This window comes from Macrobrachium rosenbergii, chromosome 4 (genome assembly GCF_040412425.1).
Source record: "Macrobrachium rosenbergii isolate ZJJX-2024 chromosome 4, ASM4041242v1, whole genome shotgun sequence".
NCBI classification, from domain to species: Eukaryota; Metazoa; Arthropoda; class Malacostraca; order Decapoda; family Palaemonidae; genus Macrobrachium; species Macrobrachium rosenbergii.
The window spans coordinates 5,945,001-5,962,500 of record NC_089744.1 but is presented as its reverse complement, the minus strand read 5'-3'; the positions used below and the strand labels follow the sequence as shown (position 1 = coordinate 5,962,500).

The 17,500-nt window shown below is 33.9% G+C and overlaps 1 protein-coding gene across 2 annotated transcripts in view; it reads right to left on the bottom strand.

The window, feature by feature from the left end:
• LOC136830185 (glutamate receptor 1-like) overlaps window positions 1-17,500 on the bottom strand; it is a 445,402-nt gene that overhangs the window by 83,284 nt on the left and 344,618 nt on the right. For both annotated transcript variants that reach the window (XM_067089464.1, XM_067089455.1), the window contains exons 5-6: window positions 5,438-5,570; window positions 3,688-3,808 (exon numbers count right to left, since the gene is read on the bottom strand). In XM_067089464.1, coding sequence (XP_066945565.1) covers window positions 3,688-3,808; window positions 5,438-5,570 — 254 coding nt within the window. The remainder of the gene's footprint in view (window positions 1-3,687; window positions 3,809-5,437; window positions 5,571-17,500) is intronic.

Below are 17,500 nucleotides of genomic sequence, written 5' to 3'. Positions count from 1 at the left end.
AGCATCATTTCAGATGAGAAGATAAGAGTAGATTAGATCAACCTCTTCTCCCTGTTCTAGGAATTGGATGACTCATCCGCCTTCATCCGGGAAGTCGGAAAACCCATTTGGATAAGTCTCGAGTCGCTTTACATACGCGAGAGGCCTGATGCTGCTGCCGCCATCGGCCAGAGGAACAGAGAGAAAGATTCTTTTTTTCTCTCTCTTTCTCTCTCTCTCTCTTTCTCTCGTGTCGGAGATCTTAGGTGAAATGGTTTCGCGCGCCAGACCTTCCTTTCCTGAAGGGCCTCCGGGTGCTCTTTGTGGGGCTGGAGAGATATTTGATAGCAGTGAATTTCACAGAGGGAGAGAGACGCGATGGCTCTAAATCTCCTTCCTCCAAGCTGACTCGTTATTTACACCATTACTAAGGGATGTGCGTGTGTATGTCTGTGAGACAAATGTACAGACAGACACACAAACAGAGTGAATGCTAAAAGGTTACTGAACGATTTAACATTATTATTCTATAAACAAATTATGTAAAGACATTTACTGTAAGTTAACTATAAAACTACTTTAAAAATTGTTCTCTGAGTACCTGAAAAGGGCTTTTATTTTCACGTTTCGCACATATTCCGTCTATAACAGTTCTGAAGTTAAAATAAATATAACAAGGGTATTACGAAACGTTGCAGAATTCGGCTAAGGAATACGTGTCCTCATTAAATTTCTTCCGTTTGTGGAGCACACGCCTTAAGAGGCAAACCCAAAGGGTAGTAGCTACTGATTACATTGGGGTTAGATCCAGTTCTTTAATTTGACCTTTTGTTAGGGCTAGAGAGGTTAATTCGTTCAGTTATTGGCTTGTTTGAAATGTACAGTCATGAAGGGCTTGTGCCTGAACGTATGCACCATCAAGTTGCGAGTTTAGTTGCCAATCATTTCAAGGATCTCTGATTTTGAAATATGAAATGATATTTAGCCTTATCATTACTGAGAAAAAGTAAACATTGCCTCATCACTACTGAGAGAAAGTAAACGTGGCCTTTTCACTACGGGTAGAAAGTCAACACAAAAAAAGTAGAATGTTTAGTGAATTGTTGGACTTCCAGATGCCATTTGACACTATCATCCACTTTCATCATTGCTGGAATGATTTTTATACTTTAAAGAAATCTTTCAATTTTCTATTCCCAGCTCCCTTTGGATTCGACACTAATCAACAACTTTCTTTAGGCTACCGCGAGATTAGGGCAATAGATTCTACCCTACCATCTAACATTTTAACTACACCAAATGCTTAAACACTGTTACTCATTCCTTGCATTAGCTGACAGTAAAACATTGACTACATTGCTGGGGTTAATGATATCAATAATTTTAAATAGCAAAACAATTACTAAGTACGTTCCTTGTAAGGCTTGTTCGTCAATGTGTTCTTCCGGTGACGACATCATGTTTTATAGTAAGCCATAATCTACTAATTGTAATGTCACTTATTTGTTTAAGATAAGAATAACACAATTCCCTTCAGTTTCCTCTTTTTAGGGTAAACATGGGCTTTATTTATTATTATTCTTTGTTTATTGTTCTTTGTTTGGACAAAGCCATGAAACCATTCAATTGGGAATTCCTAATAACTGTATACATTTGAAAATACCCTTCTGAATAAGTTATTACCTCCTGTATGTTCTGTCAACAGTATCCGTGTTATTAATTCATAAGGGCTTTTAAACGATGTATGAATAAATTCTTGTTCTTTTTCGGTATTTGTTTGCATCTTATTACTTTTACCATGTTTTGAAATTGACATCATGATCATAGTGTTTTATACCATTCCAAAAATCACAGACATCTGCAATGACAATGATTTTTGAATTAGCCATGCTTTCGATCTGAAAAGACGTATAAAAACAAAAATGCTTTAGTAAGCCTACTCATGATAATGACTCGGTCCTCTAAGAAATAATCTCGTATTTTTTCGAAGCCTTTAAAGCATCCGGATTCTAATCTCTGATCAGACCCAGATCACTTAGTGGGATCTTATACAAAGCAAGATTAACGTTCTAAATCTTTTAATATTACGAGATAAAAAATGCTTGGCGCAGCCAAAAATCTAATGTTCATGTTGGTTTGTGTCCATTTTTAGGTCACCTGAGCTGAAAGCTTAAGTAAGGTTCTCTCATCAAAGTTTGCCCGGCGTCTCTGTGTATGTATGTATGCATGTCTGTATTTATGATGGATTAACTTCAACCAGACTTGGCTCAAAGCAGCTTTGAATAAAGGGACTTAAGTTTGCTCAAACTGGGTGCCACGCCCAATACTAAGGGAAGTTATCATGGCATAGAGAAACTAAGGTGGGAAAAATTCCTTAAGAATACTTATGTTGTCTGAAAAAAAAACACTCCTTAGTCAGACACTGAATACTACTTTAACAATTACAGTAAAACCTACTTGCAAACTAAACAAGTCCTGAAGTCTTTATGCCTTCCAAAAGCATTCTCGAATTTAAAATAACCCCCTTCTTCTCTTCCCCATTTCACTGAAAGTGATTTCTCTTGAATTCTCTACAGTTAACAACTCCTCAGAATAAAACTTCATCAATACAGGAGTCTTTAGAAGTATTATGTCTATTTTCATTTAATATAAAAGTTGCTAATTACTTTCTCTGCGTGAACATTCATTTATTACAACACTTTCTCCCTTTAATACTTGTTTAGGTCAACTCTGATTTTCATTACCTGCTTACGATGGTCTCTTTGGGCATACAACAGCATCTCAAACAGTTTTATTTTCCTTATAAATCCAGCCTTGAGTTATTATCATAAACTCCTCCTACATTAGTGCCTTTGACCATACCTAGTTTCCATCAGTCCTCTCTTCCCATGCGTTTCATACTTCTTTCTTTTCAAAGAAGCTTCAGCTGATTACATTGATATCCGAACATGACCTTGGGCCCCTCCAGTTGAAGCTGATTTCTATTTCCACTTTTGCTGCGAACAGATAATGGCCAGAAAGACATCCAGATACTCATTTATAACCACTGCACCAATCAACCCACTTCTCACTAGTTTATACTAATTTATGCTCACTACTAAATGAAAGATTGTCTTCATCCATTTCCCGTCTGGATCTACAGCTTATCCAAAAATTGTGTTGGTATCGAGAAGTGACCAACAGATTATGTAGACATATATATATATATATATATATATATATATATATATATATATATATATATATATATATATATATATATATATATATATATATATATATATATATATATATATATATATATAGTGTTTATGACAATACAGGCTCTTGCGATGATTATCAGTTTTACTTGAAAGAGGAATGTGACCTGGACTCTGTTATTCAACATTTTTCGTTTAAAGCCACTGTTGGATATATATATATATATATATATATATATATATATATATATATATATATATATATATATATATATATATATATATATATATATAATGTGTGTATGTATGTTTGTATATATGTATGTATGGATGTGTATGTGAGCCATTGTTTGTGAATATGAGTTCACGTTGTAATGTTCGTACAAATATTTTTAGTAAAAATATCTGTGGATTAATAGTGCCATTCTTACTGGGTAGTTTTAGGTCCCCCTCCCCTTTAACCACATAGCAACCGCACCAGGGACATAAAACAAAGCATGAAACCAACCAAACCAGAGAGGAGGTAATGGTAGTTCCGTCGACCCATATGAACGTCACGGACGTGTCCAATGATGAGTTCCTTCGCCATCTGAGTGCTGCAATCAAGAACCACGTACTTGTGCGACCATCTGTGGAACGTAGGAAAAAAATTTTTTTTACGTAGGTTATGAAAGGATTGCATTTTATTACCACTGTCTTTTATCGTTGTATGCTTTCTTGTAAAATCGTTAAATCGAAAGTTAACTTAATACCTGACCTCCTTAGATACGTGGACACTAGGAAAATGCTTGGAATATGGAACAAAAACTACATGAAGAAGAACTAAAAGGAAAAATAATACAATTTAACTTAAAACAATGAAGCTTTATGAAGATACGGTTTCTATTTATATAAGTGGTATAAGGCTATTGCATCACATGTTCAATTATTTGAAGAAATATTTGTAATATCTGACTGGTAATACCTAGTGAATTTGTTTAAATATGAATATCAGTATACGACGGGCTTTATACCTGTGTGATATATTCTTATATTTTTCCACCGAACCTCTTTCTACCTGTAATCAACACAACAATATATGGAACCGTTCTTTGTCATCCTAATGGGCAGATGTATCAGATGACTAATATCATCATTGAGACTTAGCTCAGTACATTTAGTACTACTAAATTTTCATTAAACTTTGCCGTTTCAAAGAGACATAAACATAATTTCAACAAGGAGTATAAATATATGTATTCTTCATAGGTATACAAGACTTATCAACTGTATTTTAAAGCAATGCGTTTCTAAACGTTTGACAATATTTTAGAATAAAAAAAATTACTAATCGTTTTTAAAGTGCAAAATTATGTATGTCTCGTCTTATGACTATCATATTTATCTTAATTCTTTTGACGATATCTCTAACATGAGAATAGATTAAGTGTGTTTAAATGATAAAACATACAAAAAAGATAAAATACTGTTTTTATACACTACATGGTTTAAAAGCACGAATTATGTGCCAAAAACAGGTGACCTAATTATCAAAGTTTTTAAACAGCAATTAGCCTTTAGAAGATAATGCGCCTGAAATCCGGAAGTTTCAGTCTTTTACAGACTGCCTTTATAGATTACTTATCATTACGATTAAAAATTACCTGCTACACAAGATCACAATGATGTGTCTTTTAACTGAAGACAAAAGTGTCATTATGATTTTAAACTCGGCAAAGGGAAGCTAATTCTGGTGAATAATTTATCGATCATCTCAATCCCTTCGCTCCGGCTCAGACCACACTTTCCTCTCCAGTCTTCTCTTTTTTTTTTATTTTTTTTTTTTATTTTTTATCTTTAACCTCGATCTATACCCGACCAGCAAGCTGCCCATATCTCCGCAAAAGCATCTTGCTAATATTCTTAAAAAAAAAAAATAAATAAAGCACCTCCTAAAAGAAAACAAGAAAGACCGTCCTTTATTGAAAAGAAAAAAATAAATCATCTCGGCCCAAAACCTGCTCTCCAAAGATTAGCAAATGAACACTTAACTATTTCCAAGAAAAGACATATAACTCTACCAGAGACTCGTTACTTCTCTCTCTCATTAGGCCATCAAAGTCTTACAAATCGAGGAGCTGAATGAGATGCAGATTATCTCCCATTCAGAACGTTTCCTTCACTGTAACATAATTATTCATAAATAATAACCTCAGGAGGGGGAAGAAATTGAAATTCGCCCAGGCTCTCGTCGATTCCATCTTTCCCTTTTTCCTCACCTGTTTGTATTTTCGAGATTGCTGAGAAAATTCAACGCTTCCTTAGCGGACGCTACTCTTTGCACCACTCGGATATCAAAGGCTTCTCGTTCTGGGCGTAAAGACTGGTACAGCTCCTGCAGGCGGAGAAGACCTGTGGAAGAAGATGGTTACACTTTAAGATATGAATACAATTTCCAGAGATTGTGAGCAATACTTAGTGTTCTCTTAAAATATGAACGTTAAGGTATATTGTTATAGAAAGCTGATGGATACAAGTAACAACGAGAACACAACCACAGCAAAGAACTATTGTGCCCCTCCCAGCTCCTTTTCCACAGCCCTTCCGAGAGAAAGAGAGAGAGAGAGAGAGAGAGGCGTTCCTTAGGTATCTTTCATTCTAAAGAGCCTCCTCTCCACCGAGCGTGTGGGCTTTATGCGCGCGTCTTTAGCCAACACAAGATGTTATTAGCGGAAATGAAAGAGGCATAACAGAACCGTTGTAAAACTCCTTGTTTACTCTAACTTCCAAAGGACTTCTTCCCCCACGCATCCTTTCAATCTTGCGCAGATGGGGATAAACCTTCTTCTCCTCTGATATTTTTCTTCCTGTTAATGTGGCCTCAAGGACGTCGACTGAAAATTAACCTCTTTTGTGCAGGGAAATTAAGAAAAAAATATTTATAATGAGCTCTTCAAAGGAAAACGTCTATGCCTCTTGTAAAATTCGATGTGACGAAGAATATACACGTCACGCTATCCAGCAGTGATAATAGTAATTGGAACTTTAAAACATTACTTAATGCTGATAATTACTATGCATGGAAATTATTTATCACTGGACTAATTAGAAGTTTATTAATTGTATTTAAACTTTCGAAATCGAGCTTGGTGCATATATTCATTTATTGAGTCCAGAGTAATTCTGTAGGATTCCTTTCCTTTATTTCAAGTCCGTGATACATCGTTGTATATATATATATATATATATATATATATATATATATATATATATATATATATATATATATATATATATATATATATATAAATTTGTCTTGGCATATATCTTCTTTTACGCATAGTATTCCCATAAGCGTAAAAAGTGGTCTAATAGTAATGCTGTTCATAAAATACGAAACAACCATTCATAGCAGATCATTATCATATTTTTTCTTTTCTCTGTTTTATTTTTCGAAAGAGGTTTTTCTCTCTTCGCATCTTCACTTTTTCTCCAGGCTACGTTTTAAATAATCAGGTGATGAAAATTGATAACTTGGACAAAAACTAAGCTTTTCTGTATAATATATTCTTATGCTAATGAGAATTCATCAGATTTTCATAGGAAATTATTCTTGATCTTGTTTCACGTTTTTTACAGAAAAATTCTGTTAAAGCTTTACTGAGAAAATACTGAGTTTTATAATCCTTGTTATCGAACACATTTATCTACATTCCATTCCTAGCGTGAGGATAACTACATACAGACGAACACACAAAGGCGCGAGCACACAGATGCGAGGCGGGGTTCAGACTGTGGCAAAATATGTAATTAATCTCAGTGGGTTTGGTAAGAAGGAAATGAGAATAACAAGGAGACACAAGATGGGTGAAAAATTGGCTTGGGTTGGGAAACAAAGCTGGAGGAGTTTCTGAGGCGAATTCAAGGTTGGGGTCACTGAGTCTGCAGGGAATGTTTGTACATAAAATGAATTAATTCAGTAAGTGGGAAGTTAACGAAATGAAATTTTCAGATAGAAGAAAACGTTGCAGGCCAAAAGAGATGAAAGCGTAGATAAAATTGAGAGCAAGTATGAGCATCTATTTTAGGGAGAAGAATAAGTATTACCAACACGAATTAAATGGCTTTGGAAAAAATTATAAGAAAATGGACCTTAGAGAGACAGAAAGAAATGGAGATATTTTCCGAAGAAAGACAATTCTGTGAAGATGGAATACTGCGAAAAGTTGCTGAACGAGACAGAGAGATTACGTTAACTTAAGATTGTTTATATAGGTAACTGATGACATAGATAGCAAAAATGTTAATGAATGAAAAAAAATCCAAAATTTCTGGAATTACAACTGAGGTGCTGCAGTTTGGTGGCAACTGTTAAACTGAGAGCATGACTTGGCAGTTTAATATATATATATATATATATATATATATATATATATATATATATATATATGTGTATATATATATGTATATATATATATATGTGTGTGTGTGTGTGTGTGTGTGTGTGTGTGTGTGTACAGAGAGAGAGACTGGATAAATACATTTCTTAAGTTGTTAATATAATCACACAGGATACATAATTTCGATATATTTGATATATGCAGGCTAATTATCAAAATAACGAAGATTTACTCCCTATACAACTTCCGGAAAAACATTTACTCCCTGTACAACTTCCGGAAAAACATTTACTCCCTATACAACTTCCGGAAAAACATTTACTCCCTATACAACTTCCGGAAAAACATTTACTCCCTATACAACTTCCGGAAAAACATTTACTCCCTATACAACTTCCGGAAAAACGCCTTCCCTCTGTTTTTCCAACCTGATATTCTTCCTTAAAAGACAGAGGAAAAAAATCTTTACTGATGTAGGGAAAAAGAGAACCTGGTTGATTAAAAACTTTCCCTGAGGTTCATCTACATATGCAAATTTCATTAATACAGTATATAACATAGTGAGCACTTGAGTTAACGAATTTCCTCCCATCCCAGGCGACAACCAGATCGAAGGTGAGGTCCAACTTTCTCTCCGGTCTGGATACTGTGGTAGAGATTTTGAAAGTGACTTTTATTCACAAGAAATTTATGCAAAATACCCTCTATATGGTAGGTCGTGCTAGGGACGTTCTGGGAGGTTCAGAGTCGCGGAACGATTTTTCGCTCTGAAATATGTTCAAAATTATTCAGCATCGGTAAGAGGTCTTCTAGTATTCAACAAAAATCGCGGTTTGTTTCTGAAAAATGACATAAATAGTTTTTAACACAAATTGTTTCCCCAGGAATTTTGAAATGGTTTGGAAATAATGCATGTAATCTGTATTTTATAAAACGGTTTGTTATAAAGATTTTATTTTGCAAAATAAAAGTCGAAGACCGTTAAGTCTTATAAGTTATGCTCCCATCTCAACAATTTATTAGTTACATCTTCGAATCTAGGCATCTAAACGCCCTTCGAGTAAAAAAGACCCTCTTCAAAGACTACACGTAGCCAGGACTCTCACATTACGATGACGAGAAACGCAAGACAGGTTTCCTTCAGAAGAAGGTGAGATGTGGCGAGGAGAAGGCTCAAGTTTAAATAGAGTCCGACTGTCAGGTAAAAAATAAGATTATCTTTAAGGAGGAGCGAAAACTTTCTGGCAAAACAAGTTTTATGTTCGCTCTTTACATTTCATATTCTTCGAGGGGATCCGGAGTAGTGGATTTTACACCGGCGTTTGTCTTGTCTTGTCTTAGGCACCCAAGGCTTTTTAATGGGTGAGGAACGAACAGAGGTGTGGTGATGACGAAATTCTGAATTTCGAATTTCGAAACCTAAAAACAGGGATAATTTTTTTTTTAAATTGACAAAGAAGAATATATATATATATATATATATATATATATATATATATATATATATATATATATATATATATATATATATATATATATACATAAATACATATTATATATATGTATGTATATATATATATATATATATATATATACATATATATATATATATATATATAAATTATATATATATATATATATATATATATATATATATATATATATATATATATATATATATATATATATATATATATATATATATATATATATATATATATATATATATATATATATATATATATATATATATATATATATATATATATATATATATATATATTCATGCGTGTGTTTGTGTGTGCGTAAGTGTGTGAATAAGCCTATGCGTACGTGAATACATTTCTCGTTGCATGTTATAAATAATAGGGCAACTTTTATTGAAAATGTATAAAACTATAGTAGTCCTTCCCAATTATGCCATTATACGTAAACTCTACAACGATGACTGAGTGCGAGATGGTACGAAAAAAAATGATTCTTATTAACAAATCCCTACTTTCTTAATCGTAAACATCCTGGATAGGTAGTCAAGTCCGAGATCCCTCATATTATGGATCATCGTACATCTTCTTGATTAATATTCCTCAAAAAAAAAGTAAAAATTATTCTTCATTTTCATATATATCTTATTTCATACTTACGCTTTGCCTTCTTTCGATTGTTTTGAAGATGGACTAAAACTCTTTCCCAATCCAGATTTGATGGAAAAATCTGAAATACATCTAAAGAGAACCTAGAATACATAAAAAAAGCTAGAATACACGTAAAGAAAACCTAGAATACAGCTAAACAAAATTCTAGAATACACCTAAAATAAAATATAGAATACACCTAAAGAAAACCAAAAATAGAATAAAATAAAAACTAGAATACATAAAAAAGCCTAGAATATACCTAAATAAAACCTAAAATACAGCTAAACAAAATACTAGAATACCCCTAAAATAAAATCTGGAACACACCTAAATAAACCCTAGAATACACCTAAAGGGAAACCTAGAATACAGACAAAAAAGTTCTATAATAGACCTAAAATAAAATCTAGAATACACCTAAGGAAAACCAAGAATACACAAAAAAAAAACTAGAATACACCTAAAAAAAAATCTAGAATACACCTAAAGAACGGCCTTCGTCCTTCAATATACTTCTTTCTCCTTTATCTTAATGGACGTTTGTGAGGCTCAAATGAATACTTATTCTCGGACTAAATCCTTCAGAGTATCTCTTCGTCTCTTTTTCTTGGTCTCTTTCTGCCTCTCTCTCTCTCTCTCTCTCTCTCTCTCTCTCTCTCTCTCCTGTTCGTTTTTATTTTGTTCCTTCTGTCTTCTTCACCATCCGCCTCCTTCCTTTAAAAAAGAAGATATACGAACAAAACAATTGTGAATAGTCTCACGCTCCGTCGAGCGTGAAGCTGATTAAGTTGCATGAAAATTGCTTTTAGACGACACTTATTATCTATTGTTTTGCAATAAGAGAAAGAAGTAAAGAGAAGGACAGAGACGCACAAATGCACGGGCAGACATTAACGGGAGGAAGGGAAGGGCGGAACGTATAGAGAAATGTATAAAAATGTAAATAATGATTTTGGGTAAAGTATAGTTATAGTAAACGTTAACAATATTAAGTTGATTATGTGAAAAAAATTTGACAACCTATAAATATTTACACACATATATATATATATATATATATATATATATATATATATATATATATATATATATATATATATATATATATATATATATATATATTGGTAAAACGTTGGCATATATATTTCAATATTTTCAGTGTAAACATTTGGCTAATAATAGAAACCTCTACCCTTCTTATTAATTATTCATGTATCACGAGGAGTTATCACTGTTTCCCTTGAACTTTTCCCCTATTTCGACTGTAGAAGTGAATTATTTACTATATCCATCCACACAACATTTCCTGCACCGGTAAAATGTATTCTGTTTTAATTTCTATCCTGTAATAATTACCGTTCACTAATTTCTGTTCGTCAAACTTTTATGTTACTCCGGTGAGTTGAAAGGGATATGTTAACTTCCTTTCGAAAAATAATAACTTTAAGCCAAGGGAAAATTTTCATATATTAAGATACGTACTTAAGGAACAGACAATGATTTTTTAATATCTCGCGCAACGTAAAATTTTAAGTGCTGTTATGCTTGAAGCTTGTTATATAGCAACAAGCATAAACTCGCTCATTCTTTTAAATGCTATTCACTTGTTTACATACCATGATCAAACTCACGAATTCACGTCTCGTGCAAGAATTATAATCTGCTCCAACCGTCACTGTCATTAAATTCTGTAAAATTTATGAGGAAGGAACAATACATTTCTTTCTGCTGACTGGATCTCTCATTGTTCCAAGGAGCACGAAAGGAAAGCGAAGAGTCTTACAGAGATTTTAGAAAACAAAAAGAATTCATTTACTTCTCCCAAATAGCTGTCGATGAAGAAAACTCGTGCACAATAGCAGAGAGAGAGAGAGAGAGAGAGAGAGAGAGAGAGAGAGAGAGAGAGAGAGAGAGAGAGAGAGAGAGAGAGTTTTTCTTCAATTCTCGGGTTATGGTAACTCTTGCATGTTTCTCCCTGTTTCAGATCTCTTGTCTACTTTCAGGGAAAAAGATCAGCTTATTTCATGTATTTTATCTATTAACGACGCCCCTCTTATTATCGTAAAAGCAACATCAGAAAATGTTTCTGAAGAATCTGTAAGCCACATAGTGACTGAGACATAATGAATCTTTCTCTGATGGTTCTGCATTCAAGAATTTAATAAAATATTTGATTTCCTTTTCCTTTAGTATAATATGGCTCCTAAGTGTATATTCTTTTTCTTATATCTACTGTAATTACTGACATTTGCTGTTTCACTTCCTGGTTTCACTGTTTTCTCGAAGAATTCAAGTATTCAAGTAAGGAGCTTTCCTCTCTGTTATCACTGACACATTTTGAATTTACTTTCCTAACATATCAAAGAACAGGTACCCACAGAGCAATCTAAAATTTGTCAGGGCTAAGAATTTTGAAGCTTACAGTAAATAAAACTATATTTGCAAAAAGTCGCCTAACTATGCTGAATAAAAGATCACGTCCATTTTCACATCCAATTATAAGTACTTAGTACTGGGTAATGGGTCCCGATTGCTCAATACAGCTATGCAATTCGCACCAATCAAACAAGAAAAGTATGACGAATTTAAAAAAATCTGTGTCAAAGAAAGAATATCATTCCAAAAGATTCGAGTGAGATTAAGGCTTATTAAATTATACAGTTTAAACAGTAAGTGGTGATACAAACTTTAAAAATGTCTTGAATTTATAATTCTCACTACCTGAAAACATCAAATTATTAATTATTTTTGAAATATCTAAAATATCATGAAAATAAAAATAAAATGTAAACTTGTGATACAATCTTTGATAACATCTGCCATATCAGAGGACCAAAAAATGGAAATGTTTAATGTATTATTAACCACGTGAAGGCTGGGTACATTTTCAAATTTTCCTTTCTAAAGTTTGCAGTTGAACATTGTATCAGGAATACACATTTCTCTGCAGGAGAAGTTAATTACGGGACATGTCTATTGCAACATGTTGCTTGTATTTGGTGCACCTCACATGATTTCTTAGGAAATTGTTACAGCATTCATATATATATTTAGATATTAAAGCTGATGTACCGACTCCAATGACTAGAAAAATATGACCGTAAACAAAACAATCGGAAGAGAACAATTAGCGGTTTGAATAAAGATGCACCTCATCATTTAACAATAAATGTAACTGTTTTAAGTTAAATACTGTATTCTCAAACTGATAATATAAAGAGATCTACTTTAAAAATGTTGACGTTATTGTTCTTGTTAATGAGAATGAAATTAACCTTGAAATTTCAGAATTCAGATAAGGTGCCAAAAACAACCTTTAGCTTGATGCAAAGTCTTTATTATGTTCTAGTTCTCCCATAATTTATGAGTTCATCCTCCGTATCTTTATTTGAAACAGATTTAAGCACACACCCTAATAGTCAAATAACCCACAAATTTCTCTCTCTCTTCTCTCTCTCTCTCTCTCTCTCTCTCTCTCTCTCTGCAACATCATTTTCAAGATCTAGGCGGAGCTATCAGGATGCTATTCCTTACAGCTGCATTAAAGCGAATATTGTCTACTGTAGTTTCCAAGACATTTTCTTTCACTTTGTTGTCTCATCTTTTTGCTATTAAAGCCAGATAACTGCTAACTTGTTGCCTTCTTTTGACACAAAAGTTATTCAGTACTGATGCAAAGGATCAACCTTATTAAACAAAGAAGTAAACTTGCTGGAAGATGATTCTAAATTTTATATGTAATTATATATGTGATCTACTTGCCACAGATGGAAACTGTTCCTAATTACACCAGAAATTTGAGAAATGAAGCTATTATATTTCAATAAAATTATTTAATGTACCCGGACTATTTCATACTTCTTAAAAATAACCATAAAAAAAGTAAAAATAGCGCCAAACAACGCTACATGAGTGAGGTTTTTGTTTAGCTACCAAGAAGAGGTCTATTTTGGGCAGATTCTGTATTTGTCCTAAAATCAATTTATATCCTTTATTGTGATATCGTCAATTAGAAATGGCATCATTTCTACCCCCGGCTCCGTACAAAGTTTGCCAAATGACTGGAGGAATGCTTTATTCATTCCCTGTTTGGATTTTCAAGGATCTCAGTGAAAACAGTATCCAAAAGTATTACGTAATAATCGAAAAGTTCAAAATAAATTGTGCGACTGTTTCATTTCCACAGGTTCGGCGAATGCGACCAGAAGATTTCATTTGTGAAGATGAAGAGAGTTTGACAGTGGAGTCTGACATGAGCAGCAGGAAAACGTTCCAAAATAGGTGATGTTGGCAATCAGGAAGGTATGTGGTTACCGCTTCTTTCATCTTGCATGATGAAAGTAGCCTATATTGCAGATGTCAAATTGTTTTTGAGAGTTGATTTACAGAGGAATATGGCAATGAAGGTTTGCTGCTACCAAAGAGGAGGTCGCTTCTACCACAGACGGGGGTTGGGGGTTTTCCATCTGTCTGCGAACTCCATCTGAAAACATGCCATCAATTTCACCACGCAATGCGAAAAGAGACAAACATTGCTATCATGACGAACTCTGACTAGTCCTCGCAAGTTTCGTTGGACTGCAAGCTGCAGTGTCATCTCTCTTATCTACAATGAAGGCTTGTCCTATAAAAGGAAATTCACTTCTTGTGCATCAACTCCGTTTGACGACATCGGCATTGCAAAGAGATTCTAAGCTCTGATACTTGACCAAGTGATACAAGGTATCGCAGGACATATCGAAGGGATTTTGGGAATAGAAAGCAATCAATATCAGAAAGAGGCTCGAAGCAGGTAGTGAGAGAAAGCAGAGAAACGGGAAAAATAATTTCCTTTGCATAGAAGGTATTCACATGTAGCAATTTCATTGTTCATCAAATGATACAGTCGTCAATATAAATCTCAAAAAAAAAAAAAAAAATCTTAAAATGAAAACTCTTCACTAGAAATATAAAATCAAATTTAAAAAAACAAAATAGGTTCTCCAAACTCACTGTAATGCTTTTACTGGTATAGATTAAAGTTGATTTTCAATATAGATTTCTCCAAAACGCAGGCACACGAATATTTTTACAATTCCTAATTTTACATTAATACTCACATTACGCAAGAAAAAATCATATTGTACATACCGAAAAGTACGAAGTTTAAGCTTAACTTTCACGTAGTCAATACTTCATCTGTATATCAAAGCCACAGGCAAACTGCGCTACAGACTAAAAACCCCAGAGCTATACTGGGATCTGAGCCAAAAAATGATTGTGTTAAGTATCAACAAGATTTTTTCCAGCTGAGAATTTGGTAAGCAAATTGTTATGATTTTAAACGCAGCTGGGTACGAATTTATCATGTTTAGCTTTCCTGAACTCAGTTAGTATTAAACGTCAACAATCTGACTGCAACAAACGGGACCAAATAATTCAGTAAAATTTAAAAGGAAATGTAGTAGTAGAGTTATGAATTAGTTGTAACACATACGGTTCAGTATTTTTTCGATAATCTATCTGGCCTATATAAAATTTCTCAGGCGTGCGCGCGCGCGCACGCACGCACGCACGCACGCACACACGCACGCACACACGCATATACGCACGCACATATATATATATATATATATATATATATATATATATATATATATATATATATAGTCGGTGCCATTGATGGCATAATGCATACTAACAGCAATTAAGATCAAAATACCATTCAGCGTGCAACATACCCTCCCAGTTATTAATAACTACTATACGATTTTACCTTTGGCGCGCAACTGACCTATCTTTTTTACGTTAATCCCGACGTATTTGTGCAATTCTCTAAATATGCAAAAAAAAAACCACACACACACACATACACACACGCACACACATAACGATGAAAGTGCGCCGAAAACAAATATTTCAAAACGAGAATTTGAAATAAATTATTGCATTTTTTCTCTTCCGCATTTTATTCATATATTTCATTTTGCAGTCCCTTAGTGATGGCTGAGTTTAAGCGAACAACGAGATATATCCATCCGACAGATTTTTTTGCAAATAACTCAAACGCATAATTCTTTGTTTCAAACGGCACACGATGGAAATTGCTGGACAAAAATATTCTCGATTCGGGGGACGAGTTTCGAAGTTCCCCTGAATGACTTTTGTTCTTTGCCAGTTCCTAATATTTCCATGAACCGCTTAGAATATCTCAGGGAGAGAGTTGATAATGTACATTAAATTCCGTGGAAAACTGAATGCTTTTACATCTACGAATATTGTCCATATGGAGAAATGACCGACGTATTTAAGGTCGACGTGTACAATGTGCAAAGTTGCCCCATTCTTCATCTTTTTTCTTTCCTTTCCTTACTGAAATTTGCGTGTGCTAATGACTGAAGTGGATTTTTCCTATAGTTAAATTCCGGTAATTCTCTGTAATTCGAGTTCCATTATTTACGTGTAAATTTTACTGAACATAATTTCCGTAATAAAACTCAAAAAGCTAATCGTAACTCAATATTATAATAAGAAAAGGGAATCCTTTTTATATTCAACTCACTGTACTCACTGACTCCACGGTTGAGGCCTTTCAGTTGAGGATCATAAACTGTAAAATTTAAGGCACATCCACAATCAGCATAGCAAGAGAGCAGTCCTAAGGGAATCCATAGTCTGTCTATAAAAGAACAGATTGGGAGACATTAGGGTTTCCTTCCTCAAAACCCAAAAATCAGCTTTCTTTTTAGAAAATTTTATGACTTGCCGTTAACGCATTCTGGGGCTCAAATGGTACCGTCTTCATTTGCAGTGTTGGAGATCATTATAAATCATCTGTAAACAGATGGATAATGGCTTTGTTGGAAACCTATTTCGAATGCAATGTTTTCAGTTGTCAAAGTACCACATAATTAAACATGAATTTTTTTAATGCAATTTTAGAGTGTTTTTCAAAATATTTCTTCTTTACATTCACAAGGAGCTCAAGTGATAGTCGCTCTCTCTGCTCTAGAGTTCTACAGAACTTACAGGTTTACAGAAGAAACCCCCTTTATGACGGAGCCTAGATCTTTACGCTATGTGACTTGCTGGTGGACACGATAACTGAATCCTAAAATCATTCAAACTCCTCGGAAAAACTCGGACAATAATCATGTTTCCAAGGGTTCAAGGCCCTGAATCAAGACTAATCCTTTTGCAAGAATGCTTAAAAAGTCATGATCTGGAATGTACGTGGACGTTTGTTCGAGGTGCTGCAAGAAAAATAATTCTGTAAATTCATTACAGTTACGCAACGATCCCTAATTATTAATGAGTGAGAGTAAGTGGCGCGCGTTGTCTGGTTCAAGTTTTGTATTTAGGTGATATAGAGCGACTGGTATTTTGTGATGACATTCAACCAAGAACAGTACCAAAATGCCTGGGTGTTTTCACAGAAGCTGAATCCTTTGCTATTGCAATTATGTATTTTTCTTAAATCATGGAGAAGTTAAAATTATGTAGTGACTAATTCATTACTACGATGTCTTCAACAAAATATTTTGCTACCCAGTTAATTATACTTTTATTGTGCGATGAAAGTTGTTTCAGTCGGTTGGGAAAGTGATTTATATGCAAAGGAATGTTCATGATTTTAGCTCCAAGAAGAGGAACATAAGCATCGCCAGCTTTGCCACCATTACTGGCCTTTTTTTTTTATAATTTCTGTTCAGAAATATATATTTTTTTCAACTCCCGAAAAGTGACCAGTATGACAGCGCCCTAAAAGCCTGACTATCAAGGTTAGAAGCTTCACGGGAAGTTTCATTATTTTTTCAAGCAGATG